This window comes from Phaseolus vulgaris, chromosome 3 (genome assembly GCF_051622355.1).
Source record: "Phaseolus vulgaris cultivar YP4 chromosome 3, ASM5162235v1, whole genome shotgun sequence".
In the NCBI taxonomy this organism is placed as follows: domain Eukaryota; kingdom Viridiplantae; phylum Streptophyta; class Magnoliopsida; order Fabales; family Fabaceae; genus Phaseolus; species Phaseolus vulgaris.
This window is the reverse complement of record NC_143500.1, coordinates 30,892,325-30,919,040: the sequence shown is the minus strand read 5'-3', so window position 1 is coordinate 30,919,040 and position 26,716 is coordinate 30,892,325. Positions and strand designations below refer to the sequence as shown.

The window sequence follows — 26,716 nt, the reverse complement described above, 5'->3', positions numbered from 1 at the left end:
TTTAAATTGGAAAGAATGAAAACACTTAATTAACGTGTGAAGAACTAAAAAGCATATCTAACTTTTTTTTTATCATAGTTCACACAGAGAAAAAAAAATGATGGTAAAGAGATTATTTTAGTGAACTATGAATATAGAGAGAATATGTGCATAACAAAATCAACTAAAATGATATGATAAGATGATTAATAGAAAGATGAGATTAAGAACAAAGTTTTAGGAAGACATAACACTCTTACAAAAAAGTTCAGTAGACTATACCAAGTATCAGGAAAAGAAAGTAGTGTGATGAATAACATGGGTACTTGGATAAAAAAAAATACATGAGAATGGTAATTTGTTTAGAAGAGGGAATAATTTGAGTTAGAGAAATTTTTATTACAAAATCTTATGTCTCAAACATAGCAAGAAAAGATAATATAAATAAAGAGGATAGATAGTGTTGGTGAAGAATATGAAGAGATATGCAAAGTTAGCTAAACCAGAGCTATGGGTACACTAGTTGGATCCTATATTTAAAAGTATGCTCCAAGTTTCTCCCTATGGTGTTATGCTTTACTCAGAGAATGCTTAGAAATAGGTTATCTACCAGAGACAACTTGAAAATGAGGAAGATTTTAAATGCAGAGTCAACCCTGTTATGTCCTTTATGTCTAGAGGTAGAAGAATCCACAAATCATGTTTTGTTCTCTTGTTCTAGAGCCTACAAGGTGTGGAACAAATGCCAAATTTGGTAAATTTCAGTACAACATCACCTACCAAAATGCAGGAATATTTGGACCTGCATAGATTTGGGGAAGGAATTTAAAAAAAAAAAAAAAAACAACTTAGTGGAAACTTTTGTGATATGCAACAATTTGAAATTTATGGAGAGAGCATAACGTATTTCAAAATTGTGTGTTTGCTGAAATGGTGTAAAAAATTTGGTTGTTGGTCATGGTGTAATAAGGTGAATTGAAAATTTTGTTTCCCTTTTATTCAATGGATATACTGCACAAGATCATGCCTCTGAAGTTAGCTTTGCCTCAACAAGAGGGTGTAAGACTAGTATGAAGCTGAAAGGATGTAGCAGAGGTGATGAAATGAGTTTATAGACAGGTTTAGAAATACAGGTTCACTAAACAATGTTGTGATAAGGTTTTTGTTTTGTTGCAGTAATCTACACATTCAAGTGAAGCTTTTAATTTTAATTTTAATTTTTAAAATTTATATTAAATTATTTATAATTATTTTAAATTTATTATATCTATCAAATCACTAACAAACTTTCAATTCTCTTTTTCTTAATTCAAACCACTTTCCACTCTTTTTTTTTCACTCCCTTAAATCTTTTTTTTTCACTCCCTTAAATCCATCCTTTAATACAAAGGAAGCATAAGGATTGATTTTTTAGATGATATAAAGTGAATGATAGATTGACTTTGAGGAGGGTTTAATGGTTACCTAGTATTTATGTTATCCAATTCACTAATATAACATAACCATTTTTTATATCTTCATTTACTTTTTTCTATTATATAAGAGAGTGGACATCCCTATATCATTATAAATACGATTCTTTTATTGATAAAAAAAGATTTTTGGTACAGTTTAGCAACAAAAAGATATTTATAAGAAACAATTTTAATGATCATACAAGTGAATTGCGTACTTGATGACGTCTAATTGCTAGCTGAGTAGTGTTTGAGCTCTAATTAAAACACAACCATTTAAAAGAAATAGTTAATGCCCCAACATAACTTCAGTTAAATCATAGCTCTGCATGACCCAAAACGCTAACACACATCACAAGCTTCCGGAGATAAAAAGATCCACAAAAAAGTAGGTAACATAACAATACTAACTACAATTGACAATGGAACAAAACAGAAGATATCCACCTGATGCATGAAAACCAAGCGCTAGCTGGGTTAATATTATGCCAACAGATTAAGCAATAAGCTCAAGGTCAATTAGTTTGCCATAGGCAAGAAGATGCAGGAAAATACCTCCAGAGATAGAGAAGATGCAAGAACCAACTCAGTAACGAAAGCCTCAAAATTAAACAAGAATTTAGCTTTATATGAGCATCGGAGTATGACAACATTTGAAACTTGAATCAATTGCAAAAACCATCCATGTTCTTAAGCATCTCAATATAAAATAGATCACATCCACAATTTTATCACTTACATCACAGTTAAGCATGATCCTTGACACAGACAAACCACAGGATTCCGGAGATAGGAAGATCCATCAACAAAAGTTGGTAACAAGACAAACTACAATTGAATGTAAAACAAAAAATTAGGGATCCACCACAAGCATGAAAACTAAAAGCTTCTTTGTTCATAGTTAGGGGTGTTAAAGAGGTCTAGATACCCGAAAGCCCTCAGAGTTAGCCAATGTGCAAGAATCTGTAATGAAACCCTCAAAACTACACAAGAATTACATTGCAAGTGAGTATCTGAGTATGACAGAATTTGATCAATAGGCCATCCAAGTGCTTAAACATCTCACTTTAATATAGAGCACATTCACAAAGTTAAATGTTGATAGATTAAACCTAACTTGCAAGTCTCTTCAAGAGATCATAGTGATAAAAGAAAAAGAGCACAACTTAGCATCTATCAAAGCTTATTCTACATTAAGGACATCATAAACAAGCAACATATCTGCCGAAACTTGATGATTGTATACATGGACTTGGTTGTCCCCTCGCTCACCAAACCCTTAGTTGTTGCACACATTCTTAAGTCTCATTCAGCGCCTTCGATTATGCCTCTTCTTTCTCTGGCTGCTTTTATCATCAGAATCAGAGTCTGAAGCAGAATCAGATGATTCCGATGATGTACTGTACCTCTTGCGTCTTCCTCTCTTCTGCTTCTTCTTCCTCCTCCGTCTTCGTTCTTCCTCTGAATCAGAAGATGAACAGCAATCTGAACTACTTTCAGAAGAATAATCTGATCCCGTAACAGATGATGACCCACTGTCACTATCAGTCTCAAAAACCGAATCCTCGCTATCACTTCCAGAATCAGAGTCAGACCTATGTTTCCTTTTGGTTTGTTTGGAACTTGCTTTTGCCTTTTCCTCCTTAGCATCATCAGCAACACTATCATCCAAATCATGAGTCTCTGACACATTCACCCTCAATTTAGGGTCTTTTAGTTGCTGTGTCCGAGAAGGTCTTGAAATATAAACCCTTTCATTCTTGCATTCATATGTCCAGTGCCCACTTTGGAAACACTTTTGGCACTGCGCCGCCCCACCGGAAGCCGACATTGCAGGCTTAAAGTCTTTCCTTTCACCCAATATAACAGCTTTCTCAGTACTCATCAGATACATCTGCCTCTTAGCTTCTCTTTTCTCCTGCCATCTGCTAGGCCCTTCTTCCTTCTGCCCATAAGCATTGACATTTCGAGCCGCCGCGGTCGCCGCCCTTTCCGCCTGGGCACGGCTAAGGCCCTTAGCAGCACTCAGAGCCGCAGCTTTGATTCTTTCAGCTGCAGCCTGAGATTTCTCTTCCTTCTTACTTGACATGTTTTATATGTCCTCAAATTTGAGATATAAACTTCGTTGCATCAATATTCTCCGATAACTAATTCCAATTTATGAAAAACCAACATCTGTAATTACAGCAGGAAAAAAACTTATTCAAGTTACAAACTTACGAAAATCAAAAGAATAGGGCTAATGTTCTACAGTGTAACAAAAAGTAAATCGAACAAATCGAAACCCTACATAATATTCCTTCTTTTAATCGTTTTCAAACAGCATTTGGAATGAACCATCGAAAAATTGAAGCAAAAAAAAAAATTAACACACCCACCTCATCACCTTCACTATGCGCCGATTCCGATACTTGATTCAGAGTTCAGAGAAAGAGAAAAGAGAAAGAAAAAAGATATATTAGAGAGTGAGAGAGAAAGAGTGATGCTTGTTAAATTGCTAGAGTAATTACTGGGAAAAAACGTGGGAATTGACTTATGTTTTTTCTCATAAATATTTAAAATACAATAATTATAAAAATATAGAAAATATAATAATGTATTTTAAAATATATTTATTATATTGGAATAAAAGTATTTATTATAAATTTATGCAAAATAAAAATTAATTTTATAACTTATATAAAAAGTTTCAGAAAATTTTGTGAAATATTTCCATTTGATAAATAGTTTTCAAAAAAATATTAGAATGCAAACATTATGTGGACAATACATAAGATGCGCAATCAAAAAATGAAAAAAATAATTTAAAATCTACAAATATTTTATAATGAAAAGTTATGGTTACATTATTATTTTTTATCCTTGTGCTTATAATTTATTGAATTTTTTTCCCATTTTATTAAAAACTTCTATTATAAGCTCCTCAATTTCGTCAATCGACAAGAACTTTAAATATAATAAATCAATTTTATATTAATTTAAAAGTTAAGGAATTTAATTGAAATTCTAAATTTACTGGATTATACAAATATAGACACTAAAGTAGTAATTTAGCTAAATATACAAGTATTTGACAAATTTTTGTTTTTTATAAACATCATAAATAAATAAAGAAAACGTGATGATCTTTTAAGAAAAGAAGAAAAAAACTTAGAAATTATAAAAGAAAATATGACACTTAAAAAAGTGTTTGTAAACTATTTTTCAAAATCAATACGATTGTTTGTAAACTTATTGCTTATCTGTAATTATCAAAATCAAATAAAACATTATCTCAATTTCAAAACTTTACATAGTATATTTTCAAAATCTCATTCCATTTTTATACACTATATTTTTCATGTGGCACAATTTTTATCAATAACATTTACCATAATATATTTTAATTAAAATTAATCAATCTACGTACCAAATCATAAATTTAATGATTTTAATATCAATAACAAAAAAAAACATTACAAATACATCAAAATTTCTAAAGATCTAATAAAATATTACTTATACATAAGTGAGTAGATGAATTAGTTAAGAAATAATATTTTCAATTAACAGAGTGTGAAAATACGAATAAAAATGAGAAAGTTGAATAATATAAAAAAATTCATAAATATTTAGTTAATAAAAAAACAAAAAATATATGAATTTAATAAATAAGATAATATGAGAAATTTTAAATTATTCCTTTTTAAATAAAGATTAAAATTCTATAATTTAAAAAGACAAAATACTCTTGTACATTTTTAATTTTAATTATTTTTAAAAATTCTCTATATGTATGTATCATTTCAAACCCAAGGAAGGGCTTGAAGTCTATGAAATGATTGCCTTCCAAAAGATCGCTGCATTTGCATTTTAACTTCCAATCTGAATTCTAAAATAATAACTTTGATCAATGTGTTTAACATGAAAAACGCAAGCAGAAAGGACTTTTAGCCGTTTTACTTCAAATATTCAAATATTAAAGTACAAAATATTGACACATATTAACTCTTTTTATCAGTTTAATCTCATTTAAAAGTGTTTACGAAATGAGACTTAATTTCAATTTGGGAAAATCTTTCGGATTCAGTCAGTGTTTTCAAGACATATGTTTTTCTAAATGTGTCTTCAAGTTTTTACCTCCTTAAAAAACTATATTAAAAACTAATAAAAAAATTATGTCTCGAAAACTCGTGACTTTTTCTTTTAATAAGACAAAAAATCTTTAAAAAATAAGGTAAAACATACATCAATAAAAAAAATTGCAAAGTAATAAAAGAAAAAAGAACTAACTTCGAATTGATAAATCAAGCTTAATAAGCATGTTGACCACTTGACTCACTTTTCTAAAAGTATGGTTCTATATGACCTTACCATAGTCATAACCCTTGATCACGATCACAAGCACTAGAGCTAAAGAAACCAATATGCAACCATTTAATTACACCTAAAGAGTCACATTCAAAAATCTAGTTTGAAAAACCCTCTTGAAGACAGAATTTAACCCGAAAACTATGACTCAAAGTTTAATTCTAAGACTATGGTAGAAAGACAAAATAACATATATTAGTCTCATAACCTTGGAAATTTACTACCATATTATAGTTAATTTTGACGATATTGTTTGTAAGGAGGAAGCCAGCTAACTGTGGAATAAGCATATATTACTTCAGAGGAGTAAAGTGAGTTATTGATAAATGATTGTTTTAGGAAACAACTTCAATCCTACTCTTCCATAGTTGACAGACAGCAAGCACAAAGATAAGAGGTCAATTATTGAAGGTACCATTTGAACCAATATTTGAAATCCACAGTCAAGAAGGAAAAAAGTGGGTTCAGTTAAGATTTGTCAAACTTCTTTAGCAAGACAAAATTCCCTCATGCAACGTCAAAAATGATTTAGTTTCACTTGTGAGTATAGATCAGAATCGAAGAGAGACGTATCTTTAGCCGTCTCTCCTACTTTCTTTTGTTAATAAAGTCTTACTAGCTATCATCCAAAGGTACAATCATTCTTTTAATTATTGGTCAATGTTAAATGATTCTATGAAGTTGGTCTTTAGAGGCTAAGAGATCAGTATGGAAGAGTATATGTTATTTTCATAGAGAAACTTCCGTTTGAGATGAGTTTCCACTAAGAATATCAGGCAAAATAATAATGCTAAAAAAGTACAAACGAAGGTTGTTGCAATTTCATTGGAGAGAATAAACCTAAAAAACCAAGGAACACAAGGTCTTTGTCTTCCAAAGTTTGTATAATTTGTATAAGCCACGTGGATCGAGAGTCCATTCACCACTCTTTAGACAGTACCTGCTTGAACATCTTTCCAAGTTTCACAAATATCTTCCAAAGATGTCTGATACCAACGTTTCTGAACTTAGAAAATTACCTCAGACCCGGGATTATCTTTCTACTTAACCACAACAACCTATAAAGTGCAGGTCTATATCCTTCCACTAAATCATGTGCACTTTTCTATCTTTGGGTATATCACCTAAACGAAAGGATCAACACTTTTTATAGATAGTATCGCACACAAATGCAGGACTAGAACAGTTTGTATCTTGTGGGCAGGGAGTGCTTGGTGAACAGATTAATAAGTTACTTTGTCAGTAACAAAAAGACATTACTATTTTTCACGTATTACGCATGTTTGGACTTTGTTCCATTAAATTGAACTGAGGTTTGATGCCCTTATAATACACTAACTCACATTCCAATACACTGTTTACCGAGAAACAAAGAAAATGTAGCTTACAGATAACATTGGTTAGACACATCTCGAGCAAATTTTATTGGCCTTCATCATAAAGAATGAGAACACCCCAAATCGACCACTTTACATTTCTAGAAAAGCAAATCATGAATTGAGCTTCATAGCTTTGGTTGCACTACTGATTTACTACGAATCGCAAACCCAGTCCACCATGATCTATCATGTAATCAGAACCAATCCAAATGTAAAAAGACATTAGTATTAAAGAATAAAGACTGGGCTATTCCAAAATTGCAGTTTCAGCACTAAAGGCGGCATAATACGAAATACAGAAAAGAAAATACAAGATCAACGCAAGGTTCGCAGCATCAACAAACACCAATAATCAAGCAACGTAAAATCCAGTTACGATGTAGAAAAACTGCATAAGAGTTCTTTGCAATACTCAACGGTTAATAGATTTACAACGGTTGACGATTCCCTACATTAGTGAAAAAAGGGCCTTGGATACTCACTGCACGTCTTCCCACCACCGAAATAAAGGAGGAAAAAAGACACATGGAAGACCTGTGTAGGACAAGATATTGGTGCCCTCAATAATGAAGTTCAAACACTGAGAAGGGATACAATTTAACATGATTACCCCTCATTTGCACCTTGGATACTCTGACAGAAACTTTGAAAATAAATGAGCTGGAAGAGGTAAATTTGGGGGACGGGAAAATTAAGAAAATTATTTCTCAGGAATGTCATACAAAAACAACTACTAAGGTCAAAGGCCCAAAATAGCAAACTTTTGAATTGGAGCATATCCACCCACGTTGCTGTATTAATATCTCCCCGCCTCATAGTGGCACTGTACAGTATTCCCACGTCCTCGATGCAACGCATAAGCAGAATTTACCCCCTTGTAGGTAAATTTCCTTCGTCTCAAAGCTCTATGTATGTAGTCAGAACCACTTACCCACCAGCAAATCTAGACGTCAAATGAAACAAATAATCTGCCTTCATGCATGAGTGAAAGCTTACGATCCATTTACAGCCATCTCTGGTGAGGACTTTGGGGCAACCAATGGTCGTTCCTCTCCACCCAATTGTATATTATCTGATTTTGCATGCAAGCAATCGGAAAAGCTTCTAGAGTCTTCAGCCTCTGTCTCTATGTGATTCTCTTCTCCTGCAATGTCGCTATTATCGGAACTGCTTCTAGAAATACTTTGTACATCTCCCTGATTATTTTCACTTGAGCCCATCCTCCCCTCAACTGTTCGAGAACTTGTCTGAATGCTGATTGATGTTTTCTTACTTGGTAGAGCAGCTTGGCTCAATGTTGAACACAAGGCAGCAAAGACACTATCTTTAGATTTAGAATTCTTTGATAACTTCTGTTTCTTCACAAGTTCAGGTTCCTTATCTTTTGAAGGTAACTTCCTCTTCAGCCTGAGAGACTCCAATACCCCATCATCATCCTCCGAAGTTTCAGGCTGCTTCCTTGGTGGTGGTTTGTAATCTTCATCGTCCTCATCATCTTCATAGTCAACCAATGACCTTGGACTGAAAATCAAGATGAACAAACAATTTTATGGCATATGGACTACAGAAAATTAAACATAATACTAAGAAACAGAAGTCTACCTTAACTGTGAATAGCTTGAAGCAACTCCATTGGATAGATTAGGTTGCTGGTGACCCTTCTGATTCCGGGGAACAGATGCGGAAGCAATATCCTCCTCATCACTGATCAAATAATCGAAAAGCAAGACCCCATGCTAGTTATATAAGCAACTGAAAATCTCCTAGAATTATCAAGAAAGAAGATAATGTACCTGTCCTCGTTAAAGTATCGTTCTTCTTCTCTCTCCAGAGCACGCTCATCATTTCGTCTACGAAGGTCCACAACAGTAACGACATCTTTTGTCCCACCATTATCCAAACACTGCAAGCAAGCACATAAAATCAAGCCTGTGTTTCACCCACATGTCATGCTCAAAGAAAAAGGTTTACCTGCTCATATTTTACTTTCAGCGAGTGAATGGACGCCAAATACTCAAATTTCACCAGCTGATCCCAAAAACAATCAACTATGTATTTCAGCAATACTTTCAGATTCTCCTGTACAATGCAACGTATCAGTTCAACATTTCTTGAGGCACTTAAGATCCACAACACTTATTAAAGATTCACACCTTCCTAATAAACTCAAAAAGCTCCAGAACAGCAGAATGGAGCAGATTGTAGCGATTGCCGTTAGAAACAAAGGCATCAATGATTGGTTTGAGAACATTATTCCTAATAACATAATTTATCAATTGCTCTTCCTGCAGTTTAACACACCAAATTGTTAGATGATATAAAAGTAAAGCAGAGAAATGAACTGTTTTTTTAAGGAAAAACATTAACCTTGAAAATAAGGAACCATTCAATACAATTCACAAATCACGTGATTTTTACAATTATGATGAAGTATATTTAAATGAGAAAAACATTAAACTCTTTCCAGGCTTTTACAGCAAGTCAGTTTCATGATATACAGCTGCCATTGCAGATGTCATGGTGACAATACAAAAGACAGAACCCCCTAAATTGCCAAACCAGGCCATCAAGGCAGTTGACAAAACTGTGATATCTACCACAAAAACAAGTAAATTTCTTGCCTTCGTGCACCAGTTGGCATTATCTCCACAATTCATAATGAAACAGTAAAAGTTGTCCTTTATTTTCTTGCACTTGTGTCCAGATTTATTTCTCAATCACCTTTTATTTGGACAGATTTGAAACTTTTAACTTAGCTCTATCATAAGAATGTAATAACAGGCATTGGTCTACATATGGGAACAACACCCCCCCCCCCCCCCCCCCCCCCCCCCCCCCCCCCCTTTGAACAGTAACATAATCAGATTAATTCTTCAAGTCATGGTAATTTAAACTTACATGGCGCGAGAGAATAGTTCGAACAAATCGGACAGCACCAACAACTAAGTATCTTTCTGCTCTCCGGGTCAATAGCAATATTTTTTCAAACACATTATTGAGAAGAAAGTTACACCTGAAAACAGCAAACCATAAACATAACTTTCATGCTTAACAGTACAAAATCAACTAATACTGAAGAGCAACAAGAAAGTACTTTATTCTGTAAGGATGATGTAGGACACAAAAGCATAGTAATTCACATATGTTTGATAGTATCTCCGGCTTTGTCCCATCCTGACGATGAGCACTTCGCCCAGGACCTACTGATTTGTCACTTTCATCAGCAGTATTTTCTGAAGGACAAGATGCTGTTATAACCTCAATCAATTGCCCCAAATGCCTCTCAAAGAATATGTCAATAATAGTGTCCCTCTGTCAGAGAAAACTAAAATGTCAATAAAACAAGTTCTAGTATTACCCATCATACAGACATAGAAATAGACTTCATCTTACATGAAACTTTAACCGACAAGTTTTTCCAACAATTCAGCAGATATAATATAAAATATAATTCAACATTCAAAATTTATCCCTGCACAAACAAAACTTAGTATGTTGACTTCAAAATGCAAAGCAAGAAAATTTGATATAACACCAGCTGATAAATTGAAAAATACTATTTCTATATCACGAAGTACAGCAGCATTTGCTTTCACATAGTCAAAAAGATTCTTAGATGACTTCACTGTCCAAATTAAAAGATAACACATCCACCTCCCTACTATAAATTAAATAAAATGTAACTGCTCCTAACTTTCTCCATAAACTATCAACATGACAGTCATCATATTCTAATAACCCCTTAAAACAGTTAGTATTACATGTTTTAGTATATAACTATCTGTCTGTTCCTACTGCCAATAACTATCATAGATGCCCTTAAATTTAAATTCCCAGTCACCTCCTGCTGAAAATCTGCCTTGTCCGTAAGGCTGAAAGTATGAAACTAATTCTTCCCCGGTATGTTTATCCACCTCGATATCAATAAACTCTCCATACTCATTTATTGTTACTGAATAATTTATTCAAGACAAGAAACATCTAGAATGCCTTGAAGGAATTAGAGAAAAAATCGGGAGGCACATCAGCAATTAAGTTTTGGAAATTCAAGACCCAATTAAACATAGCCAAGGCATCTGCAACCTAATAAACCTCACATAAAACATGATGGCAAATCCCGTGACCACCTTAAATTGATTAACAGGGTAACTTTAACCAAGGTGTAACAAGGGTACAAGTGACAAAATCTGTTAGCTAACAACCTCGGCAATCTGAGAATCCGAATAAATCACAATCTTACAAAAGCCTCTACACCAAGCCAATTCTAAACCATGAAAAATTCACAACTCTGCTGCACGTGTATAGAGCAACCTCCCAAGCTCACTGCAAACGCAGCCAAGAGAAAAACCATTATCATCTCGAAAGAGGTTTTTGTACCTGTATCAACAACCAATCCATCACAATAGATATCTCCCATTGTTTGTAAGACAACCTCACCATCTTCATTTAGGGCTTCAGTATCTCCCAAATCACTCATCTTAATTGTTTCTCTTTCACATTGATGCAACAGATGGAATTTTCCATCAATTGTTAGTATGTTAAATGGGGCTTTACACACCAAAATTGCAACCACCTCCATCTATTTTTTGCCCACAAATGCCAAAGTTGAAATATTTCTGTTAAGTGAAAATCCTTATGTACCCAGTCCAGAATTGTGATATTTTCCTGTCATCCCAATTACTGCACCCTTCAGATGAGGCAGTTCCAGAACTTGAGAAAGTTATACATGCCAATTCTCACCCTTCTCGGCTTCCCTTTAATGGCCTCACTGCAGTGCTTAAACTGCTACATGTGAACTCAAATGGTTGCTTAAGGAATTGAGGTTTGGTATGTTTCATTGATCATAATCGGCTTGCCTATCATATTGCCTCATTCAATATCCCATGATCACCAAATATATTTCAATAAATTGTGAATTTATTAGGTAGAAGATCTTAATAGAAAATAATATTACAACTAGCTTTGTAAAATCAAATGAACAATTGACAAATGTATTCACCAAGTCATTAAGAGGACCTCAAATTGCTTGTACACACATAATTCTTGTCTCCTCCAGCTTGAGAGAGGGAGTGAGAATTACGAAAATAGGTCAAATGTGTTTACATCTTGGGTTTCATCACTTATGTACTCCAGTCAAGTGTCTAATTGACATGGATCCACTCAAATGTTCTCTCCTTTTGTCAAGAAAAAATTACAACTCCATAAAATTTTTGCTTAGTTTTCTCTCTCAAATATCAATTCTTAACATATTTAATAAAGTCTAGCTGCTCTTCACTTTCTCCCTGAAACTGTCAACATGACTGTTACTATTCAAATTTTTCTAATAATATACAACTCCAAATGAAATTTGTTATTATACATTTTAACTTGTAACTTCCCTTTTTTCACTTTTTTTAGACAACTCGAAAGAGAAGCTCGTCAGGTCAATAATCACACTCTGTTCACACGATCACGGTTCGTCAACAAGGAAAGAAAAAAGACTTGGTTCCCATTAAAATACTTCAGCCTGACTTTTAATTTTAACTGACTAGATTCTCCAATGATTAAATATACTATCAGTTAGAACACAACATTGAAATCTAGAAAAGAAAAGGCAAACACATACTCCAAATGAAAAGCTACCACCACCAGTAAGGTCTAAAATGCACCCTCCCCCCTCATACATGTTATTAATTTTTATTGAAGTATAACTATAGCAAGCAAAGAAATTCATCACAATAAAATACCACCATAAAAAAGTATATAAATGTAAAATTTAAGTCAAAGAATTGAGTTTTAATAAATTTTTTATCAAAGATGAGGCACTAAAAATTAACAACTACAAAGGAACACAGACATAAATATATCAGTCAAGAAAAATATGGATCATACAACAAGAAGTTCCAAGCAGCAAGGTAAGAATTGATAGGCTCCAGAAAATAGCAGAAATCATGAACCTGAGATCCAGACAATGTGCATGAGTCCAATAAATTGCGAAGAATTTCAAGAAACTGGCAGTGCATGTTCTCTTCAAAATCTGTTAGCATTCCTTTAACCTGTGTAAAAGTAATAAATATGAAATGGGCTAGCCTTCCCAATAAACCATAACTAGATATATAACAAATCAACTAGTAAATATAGAAACTAAGTGGATAGTATCCATAAATCACATATGGTGGGCGAGTCCATTGTATCAAATAAAGGGTATCCATAACATTGCTGTAACTGATTTAGTTAGTTAGTTGCCTGTTACAACCATTGTGATTAGTTGTTACACGGTCAGTTCGTTACAACTCTTTTCTCTTCAATATTATGCCTCCCAATAATTAGATTTTAATTAGTTCCAGAGTAAGGACATGGTGTGGCTGCTTTATCTAAAGGTAGTGGATACAACACAAGTAGTTTGTAATAAAAATATGTAAATGCTCAGATAAAAACAGACTACTCAAAATTCAATACATGTTATTAATTTTTATTTTTTAACAAGAAAAGGTCATGAAGACACAAACATAATCTAAAGCATAACTAATTAAAGTTACAACAAACTTCAGAATCGTTTTGATAACTTATTTAAACAAATATGTATTAAATTTCAGAATTTTTCATATTCCCAGAAATGCAATCAAAAACGCAGAAGCATTACAGTTTCATTAGTTTGTGCACGCGAGAGTATGTACGTCGGCAACTGCATTTTTCCACACTAAATTTAAAACCAAGGAACTATATATTATCTCCCCCAAATTGGTTTGAACTAAACTCAAAGAAACATCACTGCAATGAATCACTTAACAGGTATCCTACTTATTATGGATTTCCAGCCACTTATGTATATCTGGAATTGGAACATCTGATTGGGGCTTTATATCTCACAGGAAAACAGAACAATCTGCAACCCATAGATGCGGCAGAGTTAAAGAATAAGTAGAAAGTTTAATAGAAGAATAATGAACCAAGGATTAGATCAATGGAAAGAAGGCCTCTTCTAATCCTTATCAATGTGGTTGTCAGTCAGAGCCAGAATTTCCCCAAGTCAGAAATGAAACAATATTCAAATTTCAAAAAGTTCATTTACCGATTCTAGGAAGAACTGAATTTTCAAATCTTGAGTTGCTTCCAAACGCAGGATTCAGAAACCAATTCCACTGAACTGAACTATCCTACTCGGATGATTTTAAAATTGTAAGATGTCCTTTAATCTTTAAACAATACCAATTTCAAGGATATTTAGGGCTTCTTTAATAGCCGTCAGCAAAAACAGTTTTTAGGTTTTGCAACTAAAAAAAAGTTTGGCATAATACTTTTATCAACTATTTTAAAAAACGAAAAAACTTAGTATAGTACCATAGGTAACATAGATATTGTTTTCCAATCATATTTAGAGTTTCACCTCAGTAATATGTGATACATTTAATAAACTTTAAGTTATCAAAGTAAAACTCCAAATTTGATTGGAGAACAGCACTTATGGTATCGCAGATACTGTACGTAAGTTTTGTACTATTGAAAAAATAGAAATCAGAAAAATGTCTTTAAATTGAAAAAAAAAAAAACACTTCTGCAACCTCAAACTGTCAAACAGATTTTTTTTCTTTTTCAAAAAAATTGTAAAATTATTTTGCAAAACAGTTTAGAAAAACCAAAAAAAAAACACAATCAAACTTCACTATAGGTTTCAAAGCTTGAAAACTTCAGATTCCTTTCTACAGTAACTGTTGAAAGTTAATGCTACCAAAACAGCCCTCTGATTAGTCATTACTTTCTTTCCTTTGGTTTTGAACCTTTAGTAAGACTATATAACACACCTTGTATTCATTCTTTGATGTCTTACATCAGTTTTACCATCATAGAATACACATATTTGTCCTACAACAGTTGGCAGCACTAATAGGAGAAACAAACAAAACACTCCACTAAACCACTGACTTCTGGTTTTAGAATTGCAGTTTAGCAATAGAGAACACTATATATAGGTTCACCTATAAGCTTTTTTATCTCTGATAAATCTATGTATATGAATGTCACAGAAGAAATATGTGAACTCAGTTGCATACAAAACATACCAAAAGTCCTAGAAGAGCAAATCCTTCCTGTCGAACAAAATAGGATCGCAAGAGATTAGGATCTTGATTCAAGAAAAGAATGAGGATATCTGTGCTGCAACCATCACAGTGATTTCATATTAGAAAGCAATCATATGGAATGTACAAAATATAATAATCAAGTGAATTTTACACAAATCAAAATGACAAGTGAGCAATACCCAGTTAGCACAAGCTTCTTGTCTTGACTTTGTAAGACATCGGTGACAACGTCAAAGATGCCTTCATTCATTAGATCCCTGCATACATTCAGAATTTGAAATCAAAAATGGGATTAAATAAGTGCCCGGATCTAGAATAAATAAATGGCAATACAAATGTAATCAGCATGAGTCAGTTACAAGTATTACGAGTCAGAAAAGTGTAGTAAAAAATTACCTACAATAGTTTCATTTAAAAGCTACTACAGACATGACTTATCACAGTGTATCAAAAGTTTGCTAGATAAGTTGTGATATGGCATGTAAAAGCTTGCTAATGAATAGACTACAAAAATACCATGCCGAGTGTGCAAATTGTTATTCAGGTTTTCTACTAGGGCTTAGTCAAAAAAACCATAATTAGGCTCACCGTCACATACTTCATAGAAGACTAAGGAAAAATGTTTTCCACTAAAAGCTACTGAATAACTCTAAAACAAATGGAAGGAAAGATAGCAGCATATGTTCATTTAATATGCTAAACCAAATTCATTCTTTAAGAGACAAGTAGAAAAACCAGCTATCTCATGAAACCATTCAAATGTAACATACCTAAAAAGCCGAAGCTGCTGGACCATCTGCAAGCTCTTGCTCAAACTACAAAATTCATGCAAGAAATAAACCTGTTCACACCACATAAGAGGAGAACATTATTTAGAATAAGAATCTATGGGAAATTATGAGCATCAAACAAGGCAGTATTTGCCCAACTATAGAAATATAGCCATACAAGATAGCATATAACCTCAATATATATGATAATCACTACATAGACATGATTCATTTTAAAGAAAGTAAACCATTGACCCTATTCAGATAGCAAGGTCATCTACGAAGTTACTATGCTGCATATTGATTTACATGCCTATTTTGGAAGAAAAGGAATGTGAAGAATAAACAAAGCACTTCACTATTTTCGTTTCATTTGTGCTGAATGGCATCATTTGATCAATTTAATCAAAATTTCCAAGGGAGATAAGCCCTTGTTGTTGCTGCTTGTTGTACTTACATGTAAGACACAAGAACCTACAAGTATTTGCACTCGTACATGCTTGACAACCAACCTACAGCATAATGCAATTACAAACATACTTGCACTTATGTTTTACTGTGACTGTAGCAAGCAACAACGAAAACAACATGACTGCAAAAGGCCTTGCACCATGACAAACCCTTTTGTCAGGGGTAGTTTGCACTAGTTAAATCTGGTTCACATGCACATGCTTGCACTTATAAGTTATATCTGACCATTATGACTACAATATGCAGAAGGGCTTGGAACCCAAGAATATCCAGTGGGCTCAGACAATTTGCACCAGTTCAATTCAGTTTATGTATGGATTGATGACATCACTGTCGATTCATTAGCACACCCGGTCCAGTATCTAAACGGAACCGGTCATTGAACTGTTTCATAGTCAAACCAGTTCAGCAGGCCAAGCTTAGTCGGGTTTAGTAGCATTGGTTACAACCACTGCAACTAAAAACACTTTAGATTACATGGTTTCACTTTATAGCAACACATTCTTCAATGGTTTGAACTTAACAGGTTCGTATACTTGGTTTTGTGATCAAGCTGAAGACTGTAGAATAGGAAAACCTTTACTAGAGTAGACAGTAGCCAGCAACAAAGGACATGCATTGTTCAAGGAAATCTGAAAGTGAAGCACAAGGTGTTCCACACCAGTAGTACTTACATTGATTAACTATAGAAAACATGACTCAAGACAAACTATATTTTCCAAAGTTTTTAACCATATAAGCTGATTAGGGGGAGTAAATGAAACAGAAATAGACCATTTACAGGGATTCTATTTCTTTTACAAGTGAAAATGTAAAATTTAACCAGATAAGACCATATGACTGAAAATGTGTAATAAGATACATCATCAAGCAGGAACAAATTCAAATATGATATAACATCATGATGGAATTGTACAGTAGCACTGCTGTATATAAGTTTGTTTATTAGATGAGGGGTCATAATAGGGATGGAAAGGGAAAGAACCCAAACTCAAGGGATGGTGATCTATGTCTACAGTACAAAATGCAAGTGGAAGGGAATGTTATGAAAAATCAATCCCCCTCAATCACTCATATCATAGTAGTAAGAGATCAGGCCCACAAGGAGGAACAGCTTTCTTATGAGTATAAAAAAGGAAAAGCAGATAAAACAATATCTTCAACAAGGCTTACCAAATTCTTCTTGGATTCTTGAGTTGTGGTGCCTGATTTTAACCTAGCAAACAACTCCTGGATAAATGTACTGTCATCCTTCAATGAAGAGACAACCTAAAAAAAACAGCGCAAAAAACATAAAGACAACATTCACAAAACTAATGATATGTCTCCATTCTTTTACAACCAAATCTTACATAGGCATTGTTTGAATGTATTATGGAGTTAAGATTTGCACCAATACCCTCATCCAATAATCTCGCCAGAACAACATCCTGAAAGTGAGAAGGGAAGGTAAAAATCATATTGAAGAGGAAAGCAATCAGCCATGAAAGCATAATAATGAAAACCCAAACCTTCAAAAAACCAACTCTATATGTCTGATGTATCTTTGACAGCACAACAGGATCTTTTATAGGTATAGCCTACAAGAGAAAACAGGCAACATATTATTAGGAACAAAATTCCTATGACATCTACAGAGTAAAGATCCACCTAACTTGCAGCTCTCCAAAAAATAAAAAAGAAATAGCATGTCATACCTCCTTAAAAACAACATGCTCCTTTAAGAATTTCCGATGATGTTGAACACGGGGAAGCTCTGGATCATCTGCATATTGCTAAAACAAGTGGTTCAGAAATTGTCTAAATCACTTACATCAAATTTAAACCTCTATTAGCCCTAAATTCTACCAACAAATTATTATAAAATATTAAAGCAAAACAACAGAGAATAGACATGAAATAAAGATTAAACACTTACACTCGAGGGCACCAATAATGTCCACTATAAAGTCATCACTAAAAATTCTCTCAAAAATTGCTGGACTATTTAGCAAAACTGCAATGCAGAAACATATCACTAGAATTAATGAAACATAATTGACAAAATCAGGATCCAAATAAAAATGGTGTAAAATTGAATACTGACCAATCCCTTTGACTATTTTGAAAATCATGTGAAGGCCATCAATATTTTCCAAGTCTTCGCACATTCTGAATACTTCCATCAGCTTCTGAAAAAACTCTTGCTGCAATATAAACACCAATTAAAAAGAATGCACACACATATATACTAGAAGAGTAGGGGGTGCAGCTCAATGTGACAGCATGATATGATAGCACAACTATGACATGCATTATATGAACAACTATGATGTTAAAATTAGAGTGAGTCTGATTATATATAGGAACTGGGATAAAGACTGTCCTGGGTCTGTCATATGCACCATTACAGTAAACTCTCTAACCAAAACATCAATAAAAAAATCTATAAATCATTGTACGAAAAGCACAGGTTTGCAATCAAAGATTGAGACTTAAATGAATGAGAGGAGAGATCACCAAATTATGCAAATTGAAGGTCACCAGTGTACCCAATGAAGACAAAACATGCACAATTACCAGAATTTTATGTTAGCTTACATCACTTAATATTAGTTCTGTAAGCCGCAATTGATCTGCAAAGCCAGTGTCAACCACAGTCTGCAAACCAAAAGAAACAAACAATGAAAATATATTAAGTTATAATGGTATGCATGCGTGTATAGTTACTATTCTAGAAAGATATAAACAAAAAATGTTGGAGATCCCACATTCACTATAAATATAACCAATTTATAATATACAAATGGGTGCAAACCTCTCCTTACAAGCTGGTTTTGTTATATTATGTTAGGTTTAAAGACCCACTTTTTAAGAAAAACACAGTAAGATTAACATCATGTCCAAACCTTTAAAATCAAAGGAAGTGTTGACAGCTCAACAGCAGGCAACTCCCTTGGTTCACTATTGACACTGTGAAATGGCTCACCTGATATCCAGCATAAATAATCAAACTTAGTCAATAAACCCATAAACAAGTACATAAACAACCCAATCAGCAGTATATATTACATTCCTTTGTTGCAGAAGCTAAAACTAGCTCGTGGGAAATAATTTGCGTAGGTGATCTTTTGAACTCTCAAATATTGACACAAAACAGAAGCACATCCTACAGAGAGCTAGCTAGTAATGAGATTAAATTTGCATTACTTACTATTTAATGTATTAAAATGCATATTCCTCTGCACGTTGCAAATATGGTCCCTAAACAAAACATGTATGTTAATTAAGCTCAATATATAGCAGCAGAAACAAAACCCAGAAAAACGCAACTTAATAGACAATCATAAGTTAAGTTTTAAACCATATGTAAGAGCAACCACTAGGCTCTTGAAAACTAAGTGCCAGTTCTGTAGCATATTCTGGATCTCTCCATGAGATGATTGTATCTGAAGAACAAAAAGCATCCATCAAACTGATAACACAACAACCCCTTATTTTCAAGATAAATATGAATGACAATTTCCCCTTATTGAGAAAGAGAGGGAGGAAGCATAAAAGCTACCAACTACCTTCTTGTTTCCTATAAATATCATCAGAACTGATCCGATGCAAAAGTATGGTCTCATTATCATCTTCATCATAAACAAATAAGCCCAGCTCTTCTGATCGCTGCATTAAGATTTATACTTCAATTATTTTCAATGCAAGGAATCTCAAAGTTTGTCTAATAAAAGAGAAAAGGAAAAAAAAAACAGGTATAAATTATATGCATTTACATGCAGTAATATCTAATGAGAACATATTTTGTTAATACCCAAACCATATTACTCTACATCACAAATATTTTATCGTGGGGAAATCTGAAGATGAACTGGTCCTCAGATATTACAAGAAAGCAGAGTTCACCAATAAAATTAATACTTTCACCAATTCTTCAAAATAATGTGTATTTAAAAAGAGATAATTTTTTAACTTCCTGATTCAATGATAGATAAAAGGCTCCATGGTAGTTTAAATCATGCACCAGATCAAGGGGTTATGCAATTCAACAATCTTCAGTGTCTTATGTGAGCTGTCTTGCATGCAGCATCTGAAATTGGTGAAATTGACATGCTGGATTATGTAATCAGTCCATTCATTAGCTATTATGGTTTAGCCCGCTTCACAGACAGGATTATAGCATAATTGAGGTTTAAGAAGATAGTTCACATATAATTGAAGGTGCAAAGGCTTTTGACATAAACTATTTTATAGTCTAATCTCCATTTAAGACTAACAGTCCACCCATGTGATCATGGTGCACCCAACTTTCTTCCATTCAAAATCCTTCACATGTTGCAGACTATTTTATTAACCCTCAACAACACTATAATCTAGGTGTGACTATATGAATACATTGTCTGACAAGGATGGGGTTGATCCTGAAAACAACATAAGGTTTGATATCCAACTTGACATTTAGAAGGACCAACTCAGTTTGGTGGTCCTTTATCAAGAATGATAGTTTAAAAGATTCCAACAAATTGGTGGGACCATGGGAGTCTTATGGAGATGAACATTCGTATTTTCAAAAAGTTAATTGGAAATTAAGCTTGACATGTATACTTGCAATTCCTCTTGGTGTGAACATAACTGAGTTTCAATATGTTAACATTTTGAAAACAGTGAACATTACAATCCTCTGTTAGTCTTTTTAAAATTACCTACTACTCTAATCTTTTTCATCTTAAATCTTAATTCCATTTGCTTTTGTTTAGGTCCACACCAAAAGAGAAACTGATCAAAGCAAGAATCAGTGAATGGTGTTGTATTAACTATGCTAAATCAATAATGGTCAAAAAAGGCAAGTTAGGAAAGGGAATGATCTTGAGCAAGCAAAATCTAGATGATGTTACATCCAACAATGACTCAATTGTGGAAAATGATGATGGAGACAACAAAGTTTCGATGTGGACAACTTGGATGGGGATGCTCCAAATTGAAGATAACAACACAGTTCAAGACAAAGGTGCAAAGAACATCAGTGATGCTGCTAATTGGAGAATTAGGATGATGGACCAAACGAATATCAAATGGAAGGTCACTTTTTTTACTATAACAACATTTTAGATATGATAATATATATATATATATATATTTATTTATAGACTTTAATTTGTGTTCTTGAGTTTCAAAAACGTCATACTTTGAGTTACTAGCTTCGAGTTATAACCTTATAGATTATGAACTTAAGTTTATGCAAGTATTTTCCAATGACTTGAAGTCTGTGTTTTCTTATTAATCAAACATATGTATGTGTGTGTATAAGATCAATAGATCATGAATTTGTAGGATCTTAGGATCTTATGATCAAAAGCTTTTTTACCACTAGGTGTAGCAAGCTACTCGGATTAACTGATGCCATTAACCAAGCTGTCATATCACAAATTAAAGCTTCAAAGAATCAAACAAGACTTACAAACCTCTAGATAATCAACAGTGACATGACCAGTACCCTGGTCATCCCATTTCCCTTCATCATTCAGTCGATATACCTTGACACGCTGAAATCCAATTAGGAGATAGATTAAGTAAAAAGAAATTATCATACTTCCTTCATAACCACATACTATAGCAAAGCAATACAGAAGCAAAGGTTGATAAGAGCATATTGCATGTCAGAAATTCAAAATACACAAATTGTATTACAATATTACAATATAAGTACAAACAAAACCAATAAACTACATGCATACATCTTAAGCAGACAACTGCTGTCTCGTGAAAATATTATTCATGTTATTGAATCTGTGAAATTTAAATTATAATGAATTGATTAAAAAAACAATGTAAATGCTTTGCTATAAAGAATGTGAAGCAACTAGCAGATGAAAAAAGGCCAAAAAGGAAAATGTTTTGTATGAGCCAAATAAAACAAGAATGCCCACACTTCCAAAATTGGAACGAGCAAAGAAGAAAGGAAATATAAACTGAAATTATACAGTATTATGAAATAATCTTTCTTCCAAGTTGATAGTAGTTAATAAGCATGAAGCACTGAAAATCAATATTATCATTATTATGCATCCTCAGTCCAAAACTATTCATTTCCTGTCTTCAGTTCTGAAGACCAAGTGGATAATGTTTGGGCTTCCTAATTTATCAACAAACACCATTTGCAATAAATTCTCTCAAAAAAGTACTCAGGTATCTTTTCAAGTTAAGCTGTAAATATCAAAGGAGACAATTTTGTTATTTTCAAATAGTCCTAACTGTTTGAGTAAATTGGCACGAGAAAAAATGTTACTGAAATGTAAAAAAAAGTTTGAACATGCCTCACATGAGAACACGAACACCATTTGAACTACTTTCCTCAGTTGTACTAAGGGTGTGTTTTGCAATAAAACCAACATTCAAGCACTGAAAAGATAAATATAATACTACTGGGTACCAATATTTTAATATATTTAATTAATAGTTTATTACATCAAGCTTCCCGTTCTACTCAATGCAGGACTCAAAGGATACTGAATGTCGTATTCTGGATTTTGTTAATACTTACTTAAATTCTAATATAATCAGAGTTTGAACATACCTAATATGAGAATACTAATACCAGATAGGATCTTCTTTCCTCACTTGTAATGAGAGTGTTTTGCAATATAAAATCAGTTTTATTAGTTTACAACAATTGAATTTTGATTATTAATGAAATTGATTGATAAATTCTTAAAAAAGGTAAACTAAACAACTGACCACTACTCATGAGCAGAACAAGTAGCTTAAGGAAAACGAGCCAAAAGACAAACAACTACATAAAAATCCAATTAAAATTCCACAGAAACAATAAAAAACGGATATATGAGTATATTTTTAGAGGTAAGTAGGATCCCATTAATCACTAGGGAAACAATCAACAATATTAAGAACACACTATCAAGTATCCTGTTATGAGTCTCATATTGAGTAGGATAGGAAGCTCAATGTACCAAACTAATAATTAAGCCATGAGACTCCACCTAATGAACTAGTCTTTCCGATTGGCTTCTCTTGATGTGCTTAAGGTATTACAATTCACGTCAAAGATTGATACAGTGAACTGCGTATAATTTCAACTCCGAAAAGAAGGTGGTACCAAACACAACACCGCAAGCTGAATACAGGGTATTAACAATCAAAAGGTTGAAAAAAGTAAAAAGGGAAATGAGTGCAAGTAACTCGCTGGAAAAAAAAATGCTTTGTACATTTAGTGACCACCAACCAAGCTAACAGCGACAAATCATAAGAAGACCATAAATTGGAGCACAAAACCATAACTAGCCCACTGCGCAGTGACAATACAACAACTGCCCAAATTCTAACCCCTCCTATAAAAATTCAAACGGAAAATACTATCCAACCAAATTGCAGCCAAAACTCTGGGATCTATAAAAAATTCATTTCAGGCTCAAATAAGTCAGCGCATATTCAAGTATCTCAAATCAAACATTCCAACACTGCTGGATCCTTGTCTAATAACTACAGCTCAAAAGAGCATGGCCCAACCGTGATAACCTCCAAGACAAGGTCTGAAAGCAAAAACTATATTCTTACCCTTCATTTCAATTTCTAACATCCTAATTCCAGGGGACAGTTTCCAATAAATTATAACCCGATATTGATATAACAAGAAGTGTATATCTAGCCTACTTGCTTGGATACTTTAATTGGCACCGAACAATCCCAATTCTCCAATACCAAAAAGGACCGAACCATGTTTCAATTGGTAACCAGTCCTAGACGATTCAAAGTCAATACCTTATGTGATGAACTTGCTACAATACAAACCACACAAAAGCATAAGGATCCGTCACTACAAAAAAAAACGGATTGCATACAACATAGAAACTTCCGAAATAAGTTGTTTAAGAAACCACGCAAAGGAGGAAGCACGGCAGGACCGAACAAATTAAATCGAAACGCGAAGTCCAAACAACATCGAAAAAGCGAAAAAACTGCAGAGACTATATTCTAGGGAAAACATAAGGTTTCAAATTACAATAGAGAAGCTTGCCTGCATCGAATTAGTGTTAGCCTGTGATTTCTCCGGCGCTCCCATCGCAGCTCCTCGAAATTGATGCAAGAACGGGCACACTCAATCTTGGGGGCTTCGAATTAGGGTTTTTGAGGAGAAGGAGAATGAGAAGGAAAACTATTACAGCAAAAGAAGTAAGTTTCGCGGGATCAGCAGGAAACCCTAACCGCCATCAACATAGCAGCGTGCGTGAACTTTCTCCTCTCCCTCCTCTCTCTCTCTCTCTCTCTTCTCTCTCTCCCCTTAAATATTTTTCTCTGTGCAAGACTGTCCCCGACCTTCGATTAAGCAAATAGAGAAGTGCAAAACTCTTAACGTATTGAATTAATAGCGTGGAATCACGTTAATGCCCTTTTAGGTTTCGCAAAAATTACTACTGGACCATTGACTTCAGTGCGATCCGTGCGATTGCGCGCTTCTTTCTTTCGCAATTTAATCACATGGCATAGCTATTAGGACTGTTTGGAATTTTGGAAAAACTATAAAAAAAAACGATTAACCGAGCGAACGCAGACCGTTTACACGGTCACGCTACTATGGTTCCTGTGTTTTCAACTTTCACGTCACTGCTCCTTTACCTTTGCGAAAAAAATAGGACTGCGTGAAAAAATGAAAACTAAAATAAATAATAAATCATTTAAAATATAACTGATTTGTTTCTATTTCTTCAATTAAAAAATACATATTATGACTTTTTCACTTAATTATAAGTTAATATATATATATATATTATTTATACTTTTTAAAATATTTTTAATATTTTTTATGTATATAAATTATTAATTAAGATTATTTATCATATATGTTAAGAGTGATCAAATCTAGTTATCCTTAAAACTATATCAATTAAATATAAGAAGAATCATATATTCTTCTATCATGAGTTAGAACCATGTTAACAAAGTAGTATTTTTTTTTTAGAAAATTATATGAGCAATGAACTATGAGGATGGATTAAGGTAGGGTTTAAGAAACTAACAACCAAATAAGTGAATAACTTAGTTCACAACAATACTTTAGACTAATATTTTTATAGGTTAAATTTAGAATTATCTAATATTTATTTGGCATCACAAATGTTAGATAGTAGGGTTTTTTTAACTAAAAGATAATTTATATTATTGAAAAAATAATTAATTAAAAATATATTAATAATTTTAATCATAAATAATCAACTACCTACTTACTTCAAATAACTTTTGACTGTAATATTGTTTTTTCAAATAAACTTGACTGTAATATTGTTTTTCAAATAACTTTTGACAGTAATATTGTTTTTCAAATAACTTTTGACTGTAATATTATAGTGTATAATGACAAGTTTGGTATATATATATATATGTTTGTGTGAGAGAGATAAAATCAATGTCCACTTTTATGGTTATGAAAGAATTTTAACGTATGTATGTTTCTTTTAATATAACTTAAATAATTATAAATTTGTAAAATATTCTATTTATATCTATATATAAAAAGGATTTCCTTTTTCTTTTTAACCATTCTTTTGGTGTACATGTCTACTTTTTCATTTTATCTTTATATTAATGTTTTATTTTATTATTTTAAAAATATATAATAAGAGGTTTTTGTCATTTTATTATTATCTTGGACATTTCTATCATTTTCTTTTTTTGGTATTCACTCTCATTTTTCAATTTATTTTTCACAAGTCACCACAAATGTAAACCTACCCACGTTTTGTTTTTTGCGTTTCAGTTTCAAGTATTCACATAGCATTTGTTGTTTATTTCTTCATTATTTTCCCCCTAAATCTTTTTTTTATTAAAGACTCAAATGTTTTTTTTAACAAGAGGCACTAAAATGATTGTTTTATTAACATTAACCATTCACTACTTCTTTTTTGTCTTCAAAGATAATTTTTTTGAAGTCTTTAAAACTAAAAAGAGATAAATGCTTTATTAAACTTATTTACATGTTTTTGTTTAGTTCTCAGACTTTTTGGATACCAATGTGTAGAAGTCATTAATCCAGAAGATAAAGAAGACTCAAAGAAGGAACACAAATATGAAGATGGAAACAAGAGTGTTTATTTATTTATTCTCATTGACTGTTTTATGGAAAGAAAAGAGATGGTTACTGCGAAGATGAAATCACATATTTGTATTTGATCAAATGTAACATCATTAACAGCGGCAATAAAGTTATTACATTTTTTTTTCTCATTTCTATATATTTAATTCATGGATTTAGTTTTAAT

General features: G+C 33.0%; 2 protein-coding genes across 2 annotated transcripts; both read right to left on the bottom strand.

Annotated features, from left to right (window-relative positions):
- Positions 1 to 2,402: 2,402 nt before the first annotated feature.
- LOC137807002 (uncharacterized) lies at positions 2,403 to 3,956 on the bottom strand. Its single transcript, XM_068607413.2, has 2 exons — positions 3,812 to 3,956; positions 2,403 to 3,608 (listed from the first exon to the last, which is right to left on the bottom strand). The coding sequence occupies exon 2, from the start codon at positions 3,520 to 3,522 to the stop codon at positions 2,743 to 2,745; it is 780 nt and encodes a 259-aa protein (XP_068463514.1). The 5' UTR covers positions 3,523 to 3,608; positions 3,812 to 3,956; the 3' UTR covers positions 2,403 to 2,742.
- Positions 3,957 to 7,511: 3,555 nt separating this feature from the next.
- Positions 7,512 to 25,043, bottom strand: LOC137807001 (uncharacterized). Its single transcript, XM_068607411.1, has 24 exons — positions 24,478 to 25,043; positions 21,908 to 21,988; positions 20,015 to 20,114; positions 19,807 to 19,891; positions 19,657 to 19,706; positions 19,352 to 19,431; positions 19,044 to 19,103; positions 18,550 to 18,649; positions 18,382 to 18,459; positions 18,161 to 18,228; positions 17,975 to 18,043; positions 17,816 to 17,893; positions 17,637 to 17,732; positions 15,993 to 16,063; positions 15,402 to 15,479; positions 15,202 to 15,295; positions 13,099 to 13,197; positions 10,257 to 10,474; positions 10,061 to 10,175; positions 9,316 to 9,447; positions 9,134 to 9,241; positions 8,956 to 9,065; positions 8,765 to 8,866; positions 7,512 to 8,683 (listed from the first exon to the last, which is right to left on the bottom strand). Exons 1-24 carry the CDS (start codon positions 24,520 to 24,522, stop codon positions 8,155 to 8,157), a joined length of 2,646 nt encoding a protein of 881 aa, XP_068463512.1. The 5' UTR covers positions 24,523 to 25,043; the 3' UTR covers positions 7,512 to 8,154.
- Between the last annotated feature and the right edge of the window lie 1,673 nt (positions 25,044 to 26,716).

Coding starts and splice junctions, on each gene's coding strand:
- LOC137807002 (XM_068607413.2), bottom strand. CDS start 3,522: ATGTCAAGTAAGAAGGAAGAGAAATCTCAGGCTGCAGCTGAAAGAATC.
- LOC137807001 (XM_068607411.1), bottom strand. CDS start 24,522: ATGGGAGCGCCGGAGAAATCACAGGCTAACACTAATTCGATGCAG. Junction 19,892..20,014: donor TATTTATAGGAAACAAGAAG/GTAGTTGGTAGC, acceptor TTTGTTCTTCAG/ATACAATCATCTCATGGAGA. Junction 15,480..15,992: donor CAGCAGCTTCGGCTTTTTAG/GTATGTTACATT, acceptor GAATGTATGCAG/GGATCTAATGAATGAAGGCA.